Below are 15501 nucleotides of genomic sequence, written 5' to 3'. Positions count from 1 at the left end.
TGATTATTTTCATTTTAAACAAATATAGCGCTGAAGAACGTGGTTTTTAGACATAAGTCGACGGCAAATTATTGCCTCAGGCTGAACTGATGATAATATCGATGATTTAGGCAGTGTGGTCGACAATATTCAAAATAATCATTTTGCCCAAAATGTCGTTGATTATTTTGCTTTTGAGGATCACTTCTGATTTTGACAATTTTGGGTTTGATAATCGAGCACTGGTGAATATCAACAAACGCGTATTCGTTGATGTATAATAAACTCATTTGTTCATTTCGCTCGTTTCGTAACTACGAAGATGTTCAAAACAAACGCAATTCATCGACACTGGGTTAAAGCGATACTCCTTGCATGTGATGGTAAATGATAAAAACAGACACTGCACGTCACACTACGGCGTCTTGGTTGTCCAGCAGATGATACAGGTGAGACTTTCACTATTTTTTCTCTCTAGGTCTATGGTCAGATGATGAAATTATATACGCAATCCCAAATGTGAGATTATCCAGCATGCATTGAATATAAGCTTAAAATGAGTGAGCATTAGTTTTTGTGAGCGATGCTCGATTGTGTGGAAGATCCTTGAGTTATTGAGTCCGATTACTACAGTTTTCGCATAATTTTGAGACGGATATTCAGTGCCGTTCGTCCGTCAGTAGAGTACTTGAGATTGGGTCGCGTTTTGCCTTTTACCTGCCCTGAATGATCTAGTCGGGTTCGAACGCGCAACTTCGCATCAAACCCCTTATTTGGAGTTTGTTGGCGCTTAAGCGAAGTTTGTACAGCAGAAAGGCTGTGATCAGTGTCTGCTCGGCCGGTTTTTTGGTGTTTAGTCTGTTTGGTTCAGCAATCGCCCTAGAGCAACCCTGATCGCGTTACAGCATGTTCAAAATGTATACACTTTAAAAATAAAACTCTTGAAAGTTGGGTTTAATTATGCCACTTCCTATTGATTTTGGACCGATTCAGCACGAGTGTGAAAATGCGTGTATATATTTTCTATTTACCTGCTACCACTAATTGAAACATTTTACTGTCAACAAAAAATTAAGACGCTAGTTTCTTTAAGTTTCCCAAACAGTTCGGCATCAAATCCACATGCCAAACAAAAACTGCATTCAAATGTGGCACAGTTGTTGAGGACCTTAATGAACGAGTCATCCGCCATACACATTTGACCCACCCTAACCTTATTCAAGCTTGTTACCCTTTACCATAAGCATTTACTGAAAACCAACGTGCATAAGACAGAGTGCAGTATGCAAGGTGTGTGTTTTCCTAATTTTCAAGGCTAATGAAAGCTCATTCTAAAAAAGAAAAACGGGAATTACACAAAAGAAAATCGACAACAACAATAATGTATGTATACGCTGTGCTAGGTAAAAAGCAAGAGGCTGGTTTGAAACCTATTATCCAACGTAAATCCTATTATCCTTAACCTATTGTAGTGCCCTAGGGTGGTGCCGTTTGCTTAAATCATTGCCTCGTGCCATCAATATGGATGGATTAAAGTGCCCTCCACAAATCCACCCGTCCACATTCCAACGCCTGCTCAAGGAGGTGCTTATCCTGCTAGTCGCACTGCGGAAGCAACTGTCAGCAGTTCCATTGCATCGATCAAACCGCTCTTACCTACCCATCGACGCTGTCTTATCTGCAAAACGTCCGAAATTAAAAGTCCGCAAAATCTGTCTGATAAACTGATAAGATAGTCCCATGCGTCAGTTGCTCAGTGTGTCCGAGCGAACAATCACTCCCAACCGAACCGTGCAGCGTCGATAAACTTTGTGCAGTGCAAATCAGCAGCAATAACAGACAGAAGGAATGTCCACCGAGCAAGAATCGACCAACCCCGCCGCACACGAGCCGACGCTGGTAACGGTTCGGGCCCTGGAGAAGTACGAAAAATCCTCCCAATCCAGTTCCAGTCGTACCTCGACGACGGCAATCAACACCAAGGACGATTCATCAACGGCGGGCGATAAACGGCGATCAGTTGTCTACAGTGATGCCCACTTTAGTATCACGCTGCACCACTATGACAGCATCGTCAGTGAGTTGAAATGTCCGGGATGTGCCCAGGCGTTGTATGGACCGATTTGGCTTTGCGAAACGGGACACAGTATCTGTTCGCATTGTTCCAGCCGGATCAGCGCTTGTCCGCTATGCCGGAAGAAGCTGACCGACATGAGGAACTATACGCTGGAGGCGATTGCGGGCAAGGTCCAATTTCCGTGTACGCATGCCGGGCGTGGCTGTACGGTGCGGTTACCGCTGGAGCTGCTCTGGTGGCACAAGGATCGCTGCGGATATAAGGTAAGAGCATTTTGGGATTTCATATTACTAAGTAGATAACTAACTAATGGATTCGGTTTTCAGAAAGTCGAATGCTTTATGGGAAAGGTGTGGGAAAACTGTTCGTGGCACGGTTGCGAGAAGGACTGGATCAGTCATTGCGTAACCGAGCACCAGGACAAGGTGTACAGCTCGCCGGACATCGTGTTGACGTGGAACTACGCGACCGACAGCCAACGGTGCATTTCACTGCAGTCGGTCATCGCGTACTACGTGATCCGGGCCTACGGGGAGTACTTCAACCTCTACCAGATCTACGATCAGAACAGTCGACGATCGATTTGGACGGTGATTTGCGCGTCGAAGGAGGCAAAGACGGCCCACCGGTTCGCCTTCGAGCTGGAACTGTACTCGCCGATCGACAGTGCAAAGTTGTTGGTTCAACGGTTCCCATGCCATTCGGAGAACGATGCTGACTTTTTGAAGGATGGGAACTGCGCGAAAATTCCGATCGAGGAGACGATACGGTTCATGACGAAGGACAAGGTGAGTGCTGATGATATGATAAGAGAGATTTCTTTGTGGTGGCGTCGGATAAGCACAGGTTGAGTTGTTATCAAATACGTACCGTGCCACCTACAACAAATGTCGCATGACAGAGTGTAATCCTATGAGGAGATAACGATAAAAGGAATCCACTTTTGAAGCTTACGGAATCGATTGGCGGCTTGGGGTCGCATGATTTTACTTTTTATCTTGACTTCGGCGGCATTGTTTTCAATCGCCGTTGTCTCCCTCTCATTCAACGTCTCAGATACTTTCTGATCTAGCAAAACTTTTCCCATTTACAAATTCCATCGTATTAAAGATGAGTCTTGAATGTTTAGGCCTATTCTGCGCGGCGTGTGAGGTGAGGTGACAGTGAAGTGATAATTGTCCCCTCGGGTGAGGTGAGTCTCCGTGCAAATCAAATGAAGAGTCACTTCAACTCACACGCAGCGCAGAATAGGCCGTTTAATGCCCTATCAATCGATTGGCCCTGGAAGACTCATGCAGAGTTCTGGAATCACCTTAAGCTATGTACCGTGGAGGCACCATATTCGAAGCGGTTCCTAAATCGACGCACTCAATAATGTTTGAGTATTTTCAATAATTATTTTTGAAATGTTACTTCTGCATGTATTAGTTTCAGTGCTCAAGGGATGATGGAGTAACAAGGTTTAAAAAAATATCTTGTAAAAATCGAGATGCGATCAAAAATAGACGAGTGCGTCATCATTAGGAACGCGTCAAATATGGTGCTGGCACACACATTTTTTGATGACTTAATGCCACACAATATAAAATTCGGAATTCTGAGAGGCATGCCATTACGTCGAACAGGGTTGCGGCAATTCGTTTACTATAAAAAAATGTTTATTTCGAAATTATGAAATTATCAGGGTGGCCACTAAACCGGGAAAACCGGGAATTTTATTGGAACCGTAAAATATGTATTAGCTTATATTAATTGAATTAGGGGAAAAGTCGGCTTCGGCAATACCTTAACCTATTATCGTCCGGGGGTAAACAACGTCCTTGAGAGCTCAATTTTGGCATGTGGATACATTGTGTTTCAGTGCATCTATTGGCCAAATTTGAGTGCTCTAGGACTTTGTATACCCCCTGACGATAATAGGTTAAGGTATTGCCGAAGCCGACATTTCCCCTATGTAAAATTCTATTATAGATTGGATATCTCGAAAGTTTCTCTTAGAATCTAGCTTATTTCTTCAAGAGAATTCTCATCTTTTTCCTACTAAAGGATGTATTTGATAAAAATGGCACACACACATAAACAGCTGTAACTTTCTCACTATTATACCAAATAACTTTGAATTTTCAGTGCTGAGCAAGTATGAAATATGTCATGATTCTAATGGAAAACTAATAAAAACACGTCTACTCAGTAGCTAGTGCAGGAACAGAATGAAATTCCATAGATTGCTGATCCAACATCCTCTCCTTAAGCGAGAATTTGTTTTAAACAAAAGAGGTTCCTTACTTCACAAAATTTTGAAGCTGGAACATCCGCCTTCTAGTGATCTGAGAAAACGTGGCTTAGTTCAATAGTCTTCAACTGAAGTTGTTGCCTTACGAAGTGGTGTCTTAAATCGATGTGCTTGCTTCTGTGTGTGTATGTTTTTTTGGAAAGGTGGAAACCTTCAAAAGGCCATCGTGCCACCGCTTAACAACTGTCGCGGTGACACGGTGTGTGGGATTCTTACCGCACTAAAACCTCCTTGGACGCCTTGCACTTTTCCCCCGGAACCATTATCGTATCGTATCGTATTACTTCGGAGGAGGCCGTGCATTACGCATCTCACTTTACCTCAGCTAACTGGCGCTTCCATTTCGCTGATCGTCTCTCCAATTTGTGAGTCATTTAGCTCCCAGCGTCGCGTTCTACTCGGTTAACCCCGGTGGTGGATTCAGCCTACTCTGACGGAGAGTTCTCCCGGATTCTGCTTTCACTTCGCACTTGTGTGAGCACATTACTACCTTCTAGCTGGTCTTCTCGCCATTTTCGCTGCAGTGCTGACATGATCTGCGTTACTACTCTGCTGACGGCGTTAAAGGTGCCGTCCTCTCGACACATTTCTTCGACGACGTTCCGAGCATATCCTCTCGCACAGCATCAAATCTAGGACATTCGAACACCACGTGCTCTGGTGATTCTTCCACATTCCACACTCCGGACAGAAGGGTGACGTTGTGTGTCCGAACCGATGCAGGTACTTCCTGGAGCAGCCATGAACAGACAGGAACTGCGTCAAGTGGAAGTTGACTTCTCCATGCTTCCTGTTCACCCAGGTTGAAAGAATCGGTATTAGCCTGTGTGTCCATCTACCATTCTCTGCTGCATCCCACTCCTGCTGCCACTTAGCCATCGACACCGTTCTCACCATTTTTCGTACTCCTCTGGTTTCTCTCGTCATATAGCACTCGTAGTCCTCTGCCACGGTGATGCCGATTTGGATCATACCGGCGATAACGCATACTGCCTCCATCGAAATGGTTCTGTACGCACTCACGATTCGCATGGCCATGAGCCGGTACGTACTGCTCAATTTCCTTTAATTCTGCTTCGTTTTTAGCGCTTCAATCCAGGCTGGACCTCCGTACCTTAGTATCGATGAGGACACACTAGCCAGAAGACGCCTCTTGCTGCTGCTTGGACCAGAATTGTTCGGCATGATTTTGGCTATTGCCTTGATGGCCTTCACCGCCTTCTCGCAAGCATATTCGATGTGGCTGTTAAAGTTTAGCCGGTCATCACTCCCAGATACTTCAACACGCGCTTCGAAACAATGGTGTGCTCTCCAACGGTGATTTCTGCCCGCTGCACTGCTTTGCAGTTACTGACCAACATCACTTCTGTTTTGTGGTGGGCTATCTGCAGCTTCGCTCCTTGCATCCAGTTACAAATCATATCTATCGCCTCGGCCCCCAGCATTTCCACTTATTCCAGCGTCTCACCGGTTACCGTCAAGACGACATCGTCCGCAAAGCCAACGATCTCAACTCCTTTGGGCAGCTTGAGCGTCAGGACGCCATTGTACATTCCGTTCCACAGCGTGTGACCTAGAATGGAGCCTTGTGGAACTCCCGCCGTGATTCTAAGCGATTTCTGCCGCGTGTCTGTCGCGTAGACCAGGACCCGGTTCTGGAAGTAACTACTTAGAATCCTGCAGAGGTAGTCTGGAACCCTCATTCTATGGAGCGCCTTGGCGATGGCCTCCCAGCTGGCGCTATTGAATGCATTCTTCACATCAATCGTAATCACGGCGCAGTATCGATTTCCTCTACGCTTCTGTTTGGAAGCTTTCTCGGCTCTGTCAATCACTGTCCGAATTGCATCCACCGTCGACCTCCCTTTACGGAATCCGAACTACCTCTCCGACAGTCTGTGTTCACTTTCCGTGCATTTCGTCAGCCTGTTCAGGATGATCCTCTCCAAGAGCCCCGAAATACGGCCTATACGATGCAGGATCCCCCGGCGGTTTTCCGGGCTTCGGCAACAGCACAGGCTTTTGTACCTTCCACCTATCAGGGAACTGACCCCTCGTCCAGACATTTCTGCAGCACCATCCTGAACATGTCCGGGAACGTCTGGATCGCCGCCTTCAACGCCACGTTGGGAATTCCATCCGGGCCGGGAGCTTTCTCCGCCTTCAACCATTTCGCTGCTGCTATGAGTTCCTCGTTGGAGACTTGTTCAACGTTGTCTTCATCTTCCTCGCCATATGGTGTAGGTGGCCAGGTCGTTGGGTCATGCTGTGGGAAAAGTCCCTCCACGATGACTTTCAGCTTGTTGGGACACATTTCAACCGGCATCGTTGGACCTCTGATCGGCGCGATGGCCAACCCCATGCGTTGCCCCAGGGGTTGGCATCGGCATCGCGGCACAGCTCCTTGAAACTATTTGACTTGCTCAGTTTTATCTTTCAGGGGCCTCATAGCCTAGTCAGGAAAGGCATGGTATTACCAAGCCAGAGGCGGCGGGTTCGATTCCCGGTGCGGTCGAGGGAATCTTTCGGGTTGGAAATTTTCTCGACTTCCCTGGGCATAGAGTATCATTGTAATTGCCACACAATATACAAATTCATGCATTGGTATTGGCATCGAAAGCTCTCAATTAATAACTGTGGAAGTGCATTTAGAACACTAAGTTGAGAGCACGCAATAAGCTAATTTGCGCTAAGCAATAAGCTTGAAATGCGAATAAGAAGAAGAAGAAGAAGAAGCTTTATCTTTCGTTTCAGTGCAGCCCTGGCCTCTCGGAACACCACCCTGCGCTCTTCTCTGTCTGCTTCCGTTCTTGCTCTCTGAGCGCGCCTTCTGACTAGAAGACAAGTAGTACGGAGAGTACTAATTTCCTCATTCCACCAGTAAGCTGGACGCCGCCTGTTCGTTGGCTCCAGTTTTCTCGGCATAGTTGTGTCACATGCCCTTGCTCATGATTCGGTCAACTCGTTCGCGCTTAGGCCCGGGACGCTGCTGTCTACCCTTAGAGCTTCGATCAAGAGATGCTTATTGAATGCCTTCGTTTTCCACTTCCACTCGCCCTCCACATTTCTACCGGTGTCCGTTCGCCGATACTGTACCGGTCACTATGGGCGTACTCTTCGCACACTCTCCAGTTCATATTTTCCATTAGCGACGTACTGCAGAAAGTGACGTCGATAATGCATTCCCTACCATCTCCGGTGAGCCCATCTAGCATCTGGTGGAACTGCTCAATTGTCCAGCTCGGGGGTGCGTAGCAACTACATACATAGATTCCATTGATTTTGGCGATCATGAAACCTTCGTATGAGCCCGCCACCACTTGTTGAATGGGATACCTGCACATGACTTGTATGGCCGCCATTCCTGCTCTATCCGCCACCCAGTTACCATTATCGAGAGGGACTAGATATGGCTCTGCAATGATAGCAACGTCGCACTTTGTTTCCGTTGTCGACTGGCACAACAGTTGCTGTGCTGTGTTGCAATGATTGAGATTTATTTGGGTTACTTCCATTATTGCTGGCCCACCACCATCGCCTTCTTGAACTCTGGGCACCTGAAACTTCCCGTAACATGGCCGTTTCCGTCCTCCTTTTTGGAGAGCATGCACCTCGGTTGCTTTGTACAGTATTTTGCAACGTGCCCCTTCTCTCCGCATTTCCTGCACAGATCAGATCTGTCAGGGCCTTTGCAGTTTCTCGTCTGGTGACGGAAGCCCATGCATTTGTAGCACCTCTCCATTTTCTTAGAAACCCGAGGAATAGCTTTCAACGGCTTGATTCGGCCTGTCTTCAGCAGCTCGTTAGCTGCGTCCGAAGAAAGTTGTATCGACGCCGTCTGCGTGCCACCATAAGCCTTTCTCAACCGAATTGCCATCGGTACGTCTCCCAGGTTGCATTGCACCTTCAGTGTACTTTTCAACTCGTCTTCCGTTGTGATCTCGTCCAGATCCCTGCACTCAACCACTGACTCCTGGGATAAGGCTCTTACGTTCGCCGTCCCACCAAGAGATTTTTCGACGAGCTCCTTAAAAGCTGCGCTCTTAACCGTAGGATCCCTTTTCAGCTCAAATAGCATCTCGCTTTTCTGGGTTCGCCTGGTTTTCACCACGTTCTCGCCTAGTTGTTTCAACTCCGGATTCTCTCTCACTTTTCGGAGGAGTGCTGCGGAGGACGTTTTGTCCTTCGCCTCAACAACCAGAGCGTCACCCTTGCTTCTCTCCCTCCGAGGCCTAGGCTTCTCCTTATTCTTCCTGTCAGCTCTTTTTCTCCACTCTTGGAATTCCCGATCTGCCACTGTTATGCCGGATTTGATTCCAGTCACAAGTTGCTTGATCTCGTTGTGTACGTTGTTTTTATCCTTTACGAACACATAGAGTTCATCGATCTTCCTCCTGACATCCATCATTTTGGTTCTCCCGAGCTGCAGTTCTTGAGATTTGCTACTGCTGGATATTGGTGTGAATATCTGGCTTAGCCCAACGCCTGGCTGCTCTTCTTGAGACTTACTTACTGCTGCTGCTGGAACTCGCAGTGGCCCCCAGGTTCGGAACTGGTGATCTCTGCAATATCCCGCTCCTTGCGAACACGTTCGCTCCTCCGTGTTCAATTTCTGGCGTCTTGCCGCCGTCCTTTATTTTTTTTGGGTTTTCTCATTTTCTTCTTTTTTGTTTTTTTTCTCCGACTTTCTCCATTCTGTTGGGTCCCCCTCCAGGCCGCTATCTCCACTCGTTGTATGTAGTCACCTATCGTGATCCCATGGTTATCTATGCCAGCAGGGAGGCCATGCTAGGGTTGACACGGTCCTTCATGGGAGCCGTGTTCAGAGTAAGTCAGGAATGTTACATTTGAGCCTACTAACGTATCCGGAGGCCTGCCAAGGTTTTACTGGGACGGGGGCAGCCGCACTATTAGCCTACTCGCCATTTCAAGAAGGTGTCACCCTTCTATACTCAGGGAGCATAATAGCACGACTGTCAGCCCTGTAGCGTGGTATCCAATCCATTGTGCCGTGTCGTGTCCATAGTTCCATGCCGTGTCCAGTATGCCGTAATAAGGATTTTACTGGCGTCGATCCTAATGTGCCGGTTGGCACTCCTGCGGGTTGACGAAGCATTTCCTCTATCGCCGTGCTATGGTTACCGCGCCAGCGTTCGCGTCGCACCCCCTCATTTTGCTATTGTCGGAACATTGCCCAGGCTACACCACGGGGAGGTGTGAGGTAGGAACTTGTGAGGACCAGAGCTAGGTTGTTAACTCACCATTTGTAGCCCAGTGTGTGTGTGTGTGTGTATGTGTGTGTGTGTGTGTGTGTGTGCGTGTGTGTGTTTTCCCTCTAACCTAAAAACTCTCTCAACCATGTCGCATTAGTGGTCATTGTAGACAGCTTTAGGCTGGGAGTTAGAAAGTGATAGCTCTATTGCAGATCCATTCCGAGGTTACTTTCACTTACAATAAGCCGGCACCGGTGATGTAGTGGTAAGCGTGACTGCTTTCTAACACCCCAATGGGTTTGGGTTCAATCCCAGCCGAGGTCGGTGGGATTTTTCTGAGGCATAAAAATCTCTGGTCACGTCTTCCTTCGGAAGGGAAGTAAAGCCGTTGGTCCCGGCCCTTGTGTGTTGATAGAATGGGTGCGATATCCTACGTAGGTGTGGAAGCTGCCTTCCTGCACATTCGATTGCCGTCAATGGATGGCAATCGATGTCCGTCGATGATTGGCACTAGATTGCGGAACAGAGACTGACGTTAAATAAAGAAATGAACAAGACTTACAATAAGCCCCACATGTATACATCACCATTATCAAATGGATATTGGTATTACATACACGCTTCCAGATTCAACAATATTCTTTTCAAACCTGGCACGTATTCAGTTTATGTTTTTTTTTTTTAATTGTTAAATGTATTTGGACTGGTCTCACCATGTTAATTTGATCCTCCAATTCATGGGTTCCGTAATTTTGATTTTCTCTAAGCTTTGTATCTCACTTCGTGATGCACCTTTGTCGCAATACTTCTTTAACGAACACACATTTTCTTGCATTGCCATTGTTATCTGGGAGGAGGTTCGCGTCTAGTGCTTTCCCCAGGAACAGTTCGAGACCACCAACTGCCACCCGTCCAGTCTTGGGCGTATCCAGCGAGGCATCTTTCATATTACTCGCAATCTCCGACACCGGCGAGAGACCAGCAGCCGAGCGCTTTTTCAAGCGGAAAACTTGCTGATTCACGGCAGAGTTGGCCACCGAATCACCACCAAAACTCACGACGGACACATTACCAACCCGTTCCCGGGCTAATACACAAACCGGCCCGATCTCTCAACAGAACTACACGCCGAAAGTGTAGCATCCGAACTCGGAGAACCGGGCTCCCGGGAGGCAATGAAAATCGACACCGAACAATGGAACTGAAACTGCGTTGTATATTTTGGAGGTTAGATTCAAGATAAACCGAGATACTCAAGGCAACACAGGCAAAACACGATATATCACTAAATGATAACTTTATGAACACTTGAAACTAAATTTCAGCACACAAATTAACAAATTTAAAGCCAAAAAGTGTTTAATTCGCTTACGAAAAATACGCAGCAAAAGAAAAACACGTCAGCTTTCAAGCGCGGCCTACTGCGATCTCAAATCGATGTGCTTGCTTCTGGGTGAAAAATCGATTTCTTTTTCCGCCAAACAAATTGCGCTGCGATTATCGGGATCGGTTGCTCAACATCAAATAGCTATCCACAGAATCCTCGCCACACAACGCTTCCTGTGTTGTAGCCGAAAGGGCCGCTTCTATCGTAGAAACAGAAAGTACAACAGTAGGTTGCCTTCTACAGCTCCACGATATCGATCCACCGGCATATTGAAAAATAATATATATAGCATTCGGAGTCGTTTCCCCAGTCCGCATCGGTGAATCCTTCGAACACCGCATCACCTTCAACCGATTTTGTTCCTTTCAGGTAACACCGCTATCCACTATGCTTCTCCGGGGTTGCTACTGTAGTTGCTTACGACATTGACACCACAGGATGAGTGCACTGCGCCAGAAACTGGAATCCTCTAACGAGTTCACGGAATGGAATGTTCAGCATCTTTTGCTTCTCCTGTCCATTCTTCGGGTTCATGTCTTTAGTCAGACGTTGGTTCACATCAGCTGGGGTTGCTACAGGATTGAAATCTACCATGTGTAATCGTTGAAGCAACTCCTCATTATAACGCTGTCAATAAGAGATGAACTAGCCTCAGGCTAAAAATCTCTAAAATAAAGATTAAAAAAAAAAAAAAATTTATAACGCTGTTGATCCAGGTTCCAGTGGCCACTACCACCGGTGATTCTCATCCCTAGAACGAGATCTTTGATGTGGAATTTCTTCATTAGCTGCTCTTTGACGCTTTCTACTCACTGCGGCAGATTGGAAAAGAGCCGGAAATCATTCTCATAAACAGCGATAATGATGACACGCTGCAGACCTTTTAGTACACACACGGATCGAAACTGGAACGCTTGAGACCAATTTGCTTGAGCTCCGAATCAAGCTTCATGTTCCACACTCGACTAGCCTGCTTCAAGCTTTCGTGACCACGAACCCTTCCGATTGCACCATATCTCCTCATCAGCCAAGTCGCCCTGCACAAATGCTGTCACAGCATCCATCTGTGGCACCACCAGCGTCCGTTTGGCCTTGTACCGCTCCACCAATTTGCACTTCAACGCTTTACGGGTCTGATGGTAAGTCTGTAAGCTTCCACGTCTGGTTCACCTTTAATGCGTGCAAATCTTTCTTCATTGCATCTTGCTACCGCTAACGATTCTCTCTTTCCATCGCGGTCTGGAACGTCTGCGGCTCGCACGCTTCCTTATGCTCAGAAGTTTCCTGTGGACACGTAGCACTTTTTGGGAAGGATACTATATGTCATATCAAAATTTAAATACTTCCGTGGAGCCGGCGCTCTATTTCACTACGCCTTACCCCACTTTGTGGGTCTTCAAATTGTGAGGGGAGCGCAATAGCATCCGGTCTAGTCGGTATCGCCAAAACTGCTATCAGAAGCCATCAGCTTGCGTCGACTGTTGTTCCTCTACAGCTGCTTGACCACTATTGCTTTCGTGGTCATCCCGATCATCGACAAACAACTGAATCGTTGCATCCTCACGACTCTGCTCAGTCATCGCCTCTCTCATAAAGACGACGTCACGGCAAACTTGTACTCTTTTCGTGCTCGGAATGTCAGACTCTGACTTCGGATCCCACCTCTGCCGTTTGACCTTGGAAACGTGGCACATCACCAAACAAACAATAAGCAAATCAATAATCGTACCAACTGACCCATCTTGCCCCACCTTACCCTACATACATTACCCTCCAATGATCTTCTAACAACTGCTTCCCTTCTTCTAGATCCTCTACTACCGGATCCGAATTGTCGAGGTCACACCGTGTCGCAGTCGCAGCCTAGTGCTGATCAGCAGCCAATCGCAGACGCTAGTCAGCCAAACGCCATCCAATCTAGTGCTGATGCCGATCGATTACACCGCGACCAAAATAGAAAACGTCAACCTGAAAGCCGTTCCGGAAGCGGACATCATCGTCCGCGGAGGCGGAGGAAGCAAGTCGTCTGCTGACCCCACCAAGCTTCAGTCTGCCGAAACAGTCGACCGGGTTACCATCCATTCGTCGTCGTCCAGTTCGTCCTCCTCTTCGTCCACCCTTCGGGATCAAGTCGAGGAAGACCTCCCGGAGGAAGACCAGCAGCTGAAGGGCAAAACTACTGCTGTACCGCCGGCGTTGAATCGGATCAATTCGATGCCAAAGCCTCCGAGGGTACAGACGCAAGTACCAAAGGATGCAGAGAAGGACCAGCAGTCACAACAAGAGCAGCATTTGGTTCGTTGCCGGTTGGTGGAACGACAGGACAGCATCAAAATGAAACCCATCTATGCTGCTGCCCCGCCGTCGTCCAAGAAGTCTTCCACGGAAAGCTTGAACGGTCCCTTCAAGGGGCTGACCAGATTCTACAACGTCACAAGCTACAAGGCTTCCAAACTGTGGAATAAGAAATCAGTTCAGTAAGGAGGTTTGGATTCGTTTTAGCGACGGAAGGTTTTCCACACTGGTACGATGAATGATATAATTTATTAACAAGCGCCTAGATAATCTGCTTTAAATAAACTGTTGCTGCTGATTTAGTTGTTATCTTTTGTTATCGCAATTTACCTTTCCTTCCGCTGTGCCATTGTCCTACAGCTCGTTGTCGTCTGGGTGATAAAGTTCACTCAGCAATCGGTAGACGTAGGATGGGGCATTGCCTCCGCTGTAAAAATCGAACCCGGTCATTTAGATATCAACATTCAATTACCTAAACGGAAACTCACGTGTTCGTCACAAACAGTGTCACCAGCTCCGGTGGCACGTAATCGAAAACCGGGTTGTAAGCCTTGGCAAATCGCGCCGCCGGTGAATCGTACGGAATGACCGCTTCAGCATTGCCCAGTATATTAAAATCGTCCTGATCGTAGTTGGACAGGTGAACCGGTGTCAGCTTATAAGTCGGCGCCAGTACAATCACCGGGACCGAGAAATGCTTCGCGGCCAATGTCAACGAGTAAGCCCCACAGATCGCCCTCAGTCCTCCGTTAGCTAGCACGCTGTGCGTTCCGATAATGACCTTGTTCACCCTGGACATCATCGCAAAGATAGCCGAATCCGGGATGACCGTCGTCTGAATCTTGGCCTTGCCCAGATTCACGGCCAGCTGATGCCCTTGGCATGCTGGGGCACATTCAGCCACAATCACCTCGATGGTACGATTTTCCGCTGCCTTCTTCAGAAATTTCTCCACCGACTTCGAGTGTCCGATGGTCATAATCAACTCCGAAGAGTGAATGTGTTCCGTCGCCTGCGACGACAGATTGTCCGAACAGGTTTCCAGTTCCGTGTCAATTTCGCTCAAATGTTCCAGAAGAGCTGCTCGTAGACCCTCCTGGTGTTGCGAGTAATCGCCTCGCCTCTGCTCGCTCGTTTGGGTGACCAGTTTGTGCAGCGAAAGCGATGTTTGGGCATCGTCAAAGTGAACCCGCAGCTGGGCGGAATCGTACTCTTCCCGGACGATTTTCAAAATCCGACGCACCGTGTTGGCAATCACGATATCCTGCGGCAGGGCTGCGACTAGAAAGTGTCCCTGTCTACGGACTAACGTCATGAGGTGCCTGTAACGGGGGTTTGGTTTCAGAATTAATACGATTCGAGATACGAACGAGCAAGCTCGTACAACTTACTCGGCATTGGTCCATTCCGATTTTGAAATGAGGTTCGTCAGCAGGGACAGCGTTTTGGACGTGAGCTTGTGGGAACCGACGACTTTGCTGTGGGAGTTGTAAGAGGTAAACAATGTCAGCAGGTACGAAAGGTCATCAGCCTTCGTGGCAAAATTTCAATCCCGGTGAAGTTCGAAACTCACTTTAACCGGACGTCGTGGATGAGTTGGGCGATTTCCGGTGTGGGCTGTTCCTCTGGTTGGCCAGTCATTCTTGTATCCGCGCTTGAATTACAGGAACTCTGAGGAAAGTTACGGAGAAATTGCGAAAAACGATCTGCAGTCAGCACTTCGTCCACAATCAACAACAACAACAATAAAAAGAGAGTGCGATGCGTTAAATGACAGTTCGAGTAATGTGCTCTTCTTTATCGACATCAGTATCAAAGTGTTTTGCAGGGATAAGACACAGTGGAATAGGCAATGCGAGGGGTTTCTAGCTGCTGATAGCTTTCGCCATCCAGAGTAAAGAGTATTTTTTTGCTGGTATTAATGGAAATAACTATGTGCGATTTACTCAAATTTGGGTTATTGAGATGAACCCGGGAATGGATCATATCATTCGAGCAGTTTAAAATGACGTTTCCTACCACTCGAACTTTAACGTGGAACAATATTTTGATAAATTTTCTTCTACAACCTCGAGAAAATAGGGTCTTATTTGTAATATGCTTGAAAAATCTGGAATTTATTGATTCATTTCCGTAAAATCGCTGGTAGAAGGTCGTCTCAAAACTGCTCGACAATATGATTAATTAACCATTTTATTCGAGCTCTTAAAACGACGTTTACTACCACTCGAACTTTGAAATAAAACATTATTTTGAG

The 15501-nt window shown here is 47.2% G+C and overlaps 2 protein-coding genes across 2 annotated transcripts; one reads left to right on the top strand and one right to left on the bottom strand.

Moving 5' to 3' along the window:
• Window positions 1-1609: 1609 nt before the first annotated feature.
• On the top strand, window positions 1610-13546 carry LOC135700790 (uncharacterized). The gene is made up of 3 exons (XM_065221430.1): window positions 1610-2319; window positions 2383-2844; window positions 12759-13546. The coding sequence occupies exons 1-3, from the start codon at window positions 1828-1830 to the stop codon at window positions 13428-13430; spliced, it is 1626 nt and encodes a 541-aa protein (XP_065077502.1). The 5' UTR covers window positions 1610-1827; the 3' UTR covers window positions 13431-13546.
• On the bottom strand, window positions 13475-14964 carry eIF2Bbeta (eukaryotic translation initiation factor 2B subunit beta). The gene is made up of 4 exons (XM_065221431.1): window positions 14818-14964; window positions 14636-14722; window positions 13733-14566; window positions 13475-13671 (listed from the first exon to the last, which is right to left on the bottom strand). The coding sequence occupies exons 1-4, from the start codon at window positions 14883-14885 to the stop codon at window positions 13599-13601; spliced, it is 1062 nt and encodes a 353-aa protein (XP_065077503.1). The 5' UTR covers window positions 14886-14964; the 3' UTR covers window positions 13475-13598.
• Window positions 14965-15501: the final 537 nt, after the last annotated feature.

This window comes from Ochlerotatus camptorhynchus, unplaced genomic scaffold (genome assembly GCF_037179485.1).
Source record: "Ochlerotatus camptorhynchus isolate MF236.1 unplaced genomic scaffold, CSIRO-AGI_Acam_v1.1 ptg000142l, whole genome shotgun sequence".
Taxonomy (NCBI): domain Eukaryota; kingdom Metazoa; phylum Arthropoda; class Insecta; order Diptera; family Culicidae; genus Ochlerotatus; species Ochlerotatus camptorhynchus.
This window is presented reverse-complemented; position numbering and strand designations above follow the sequence as displayed.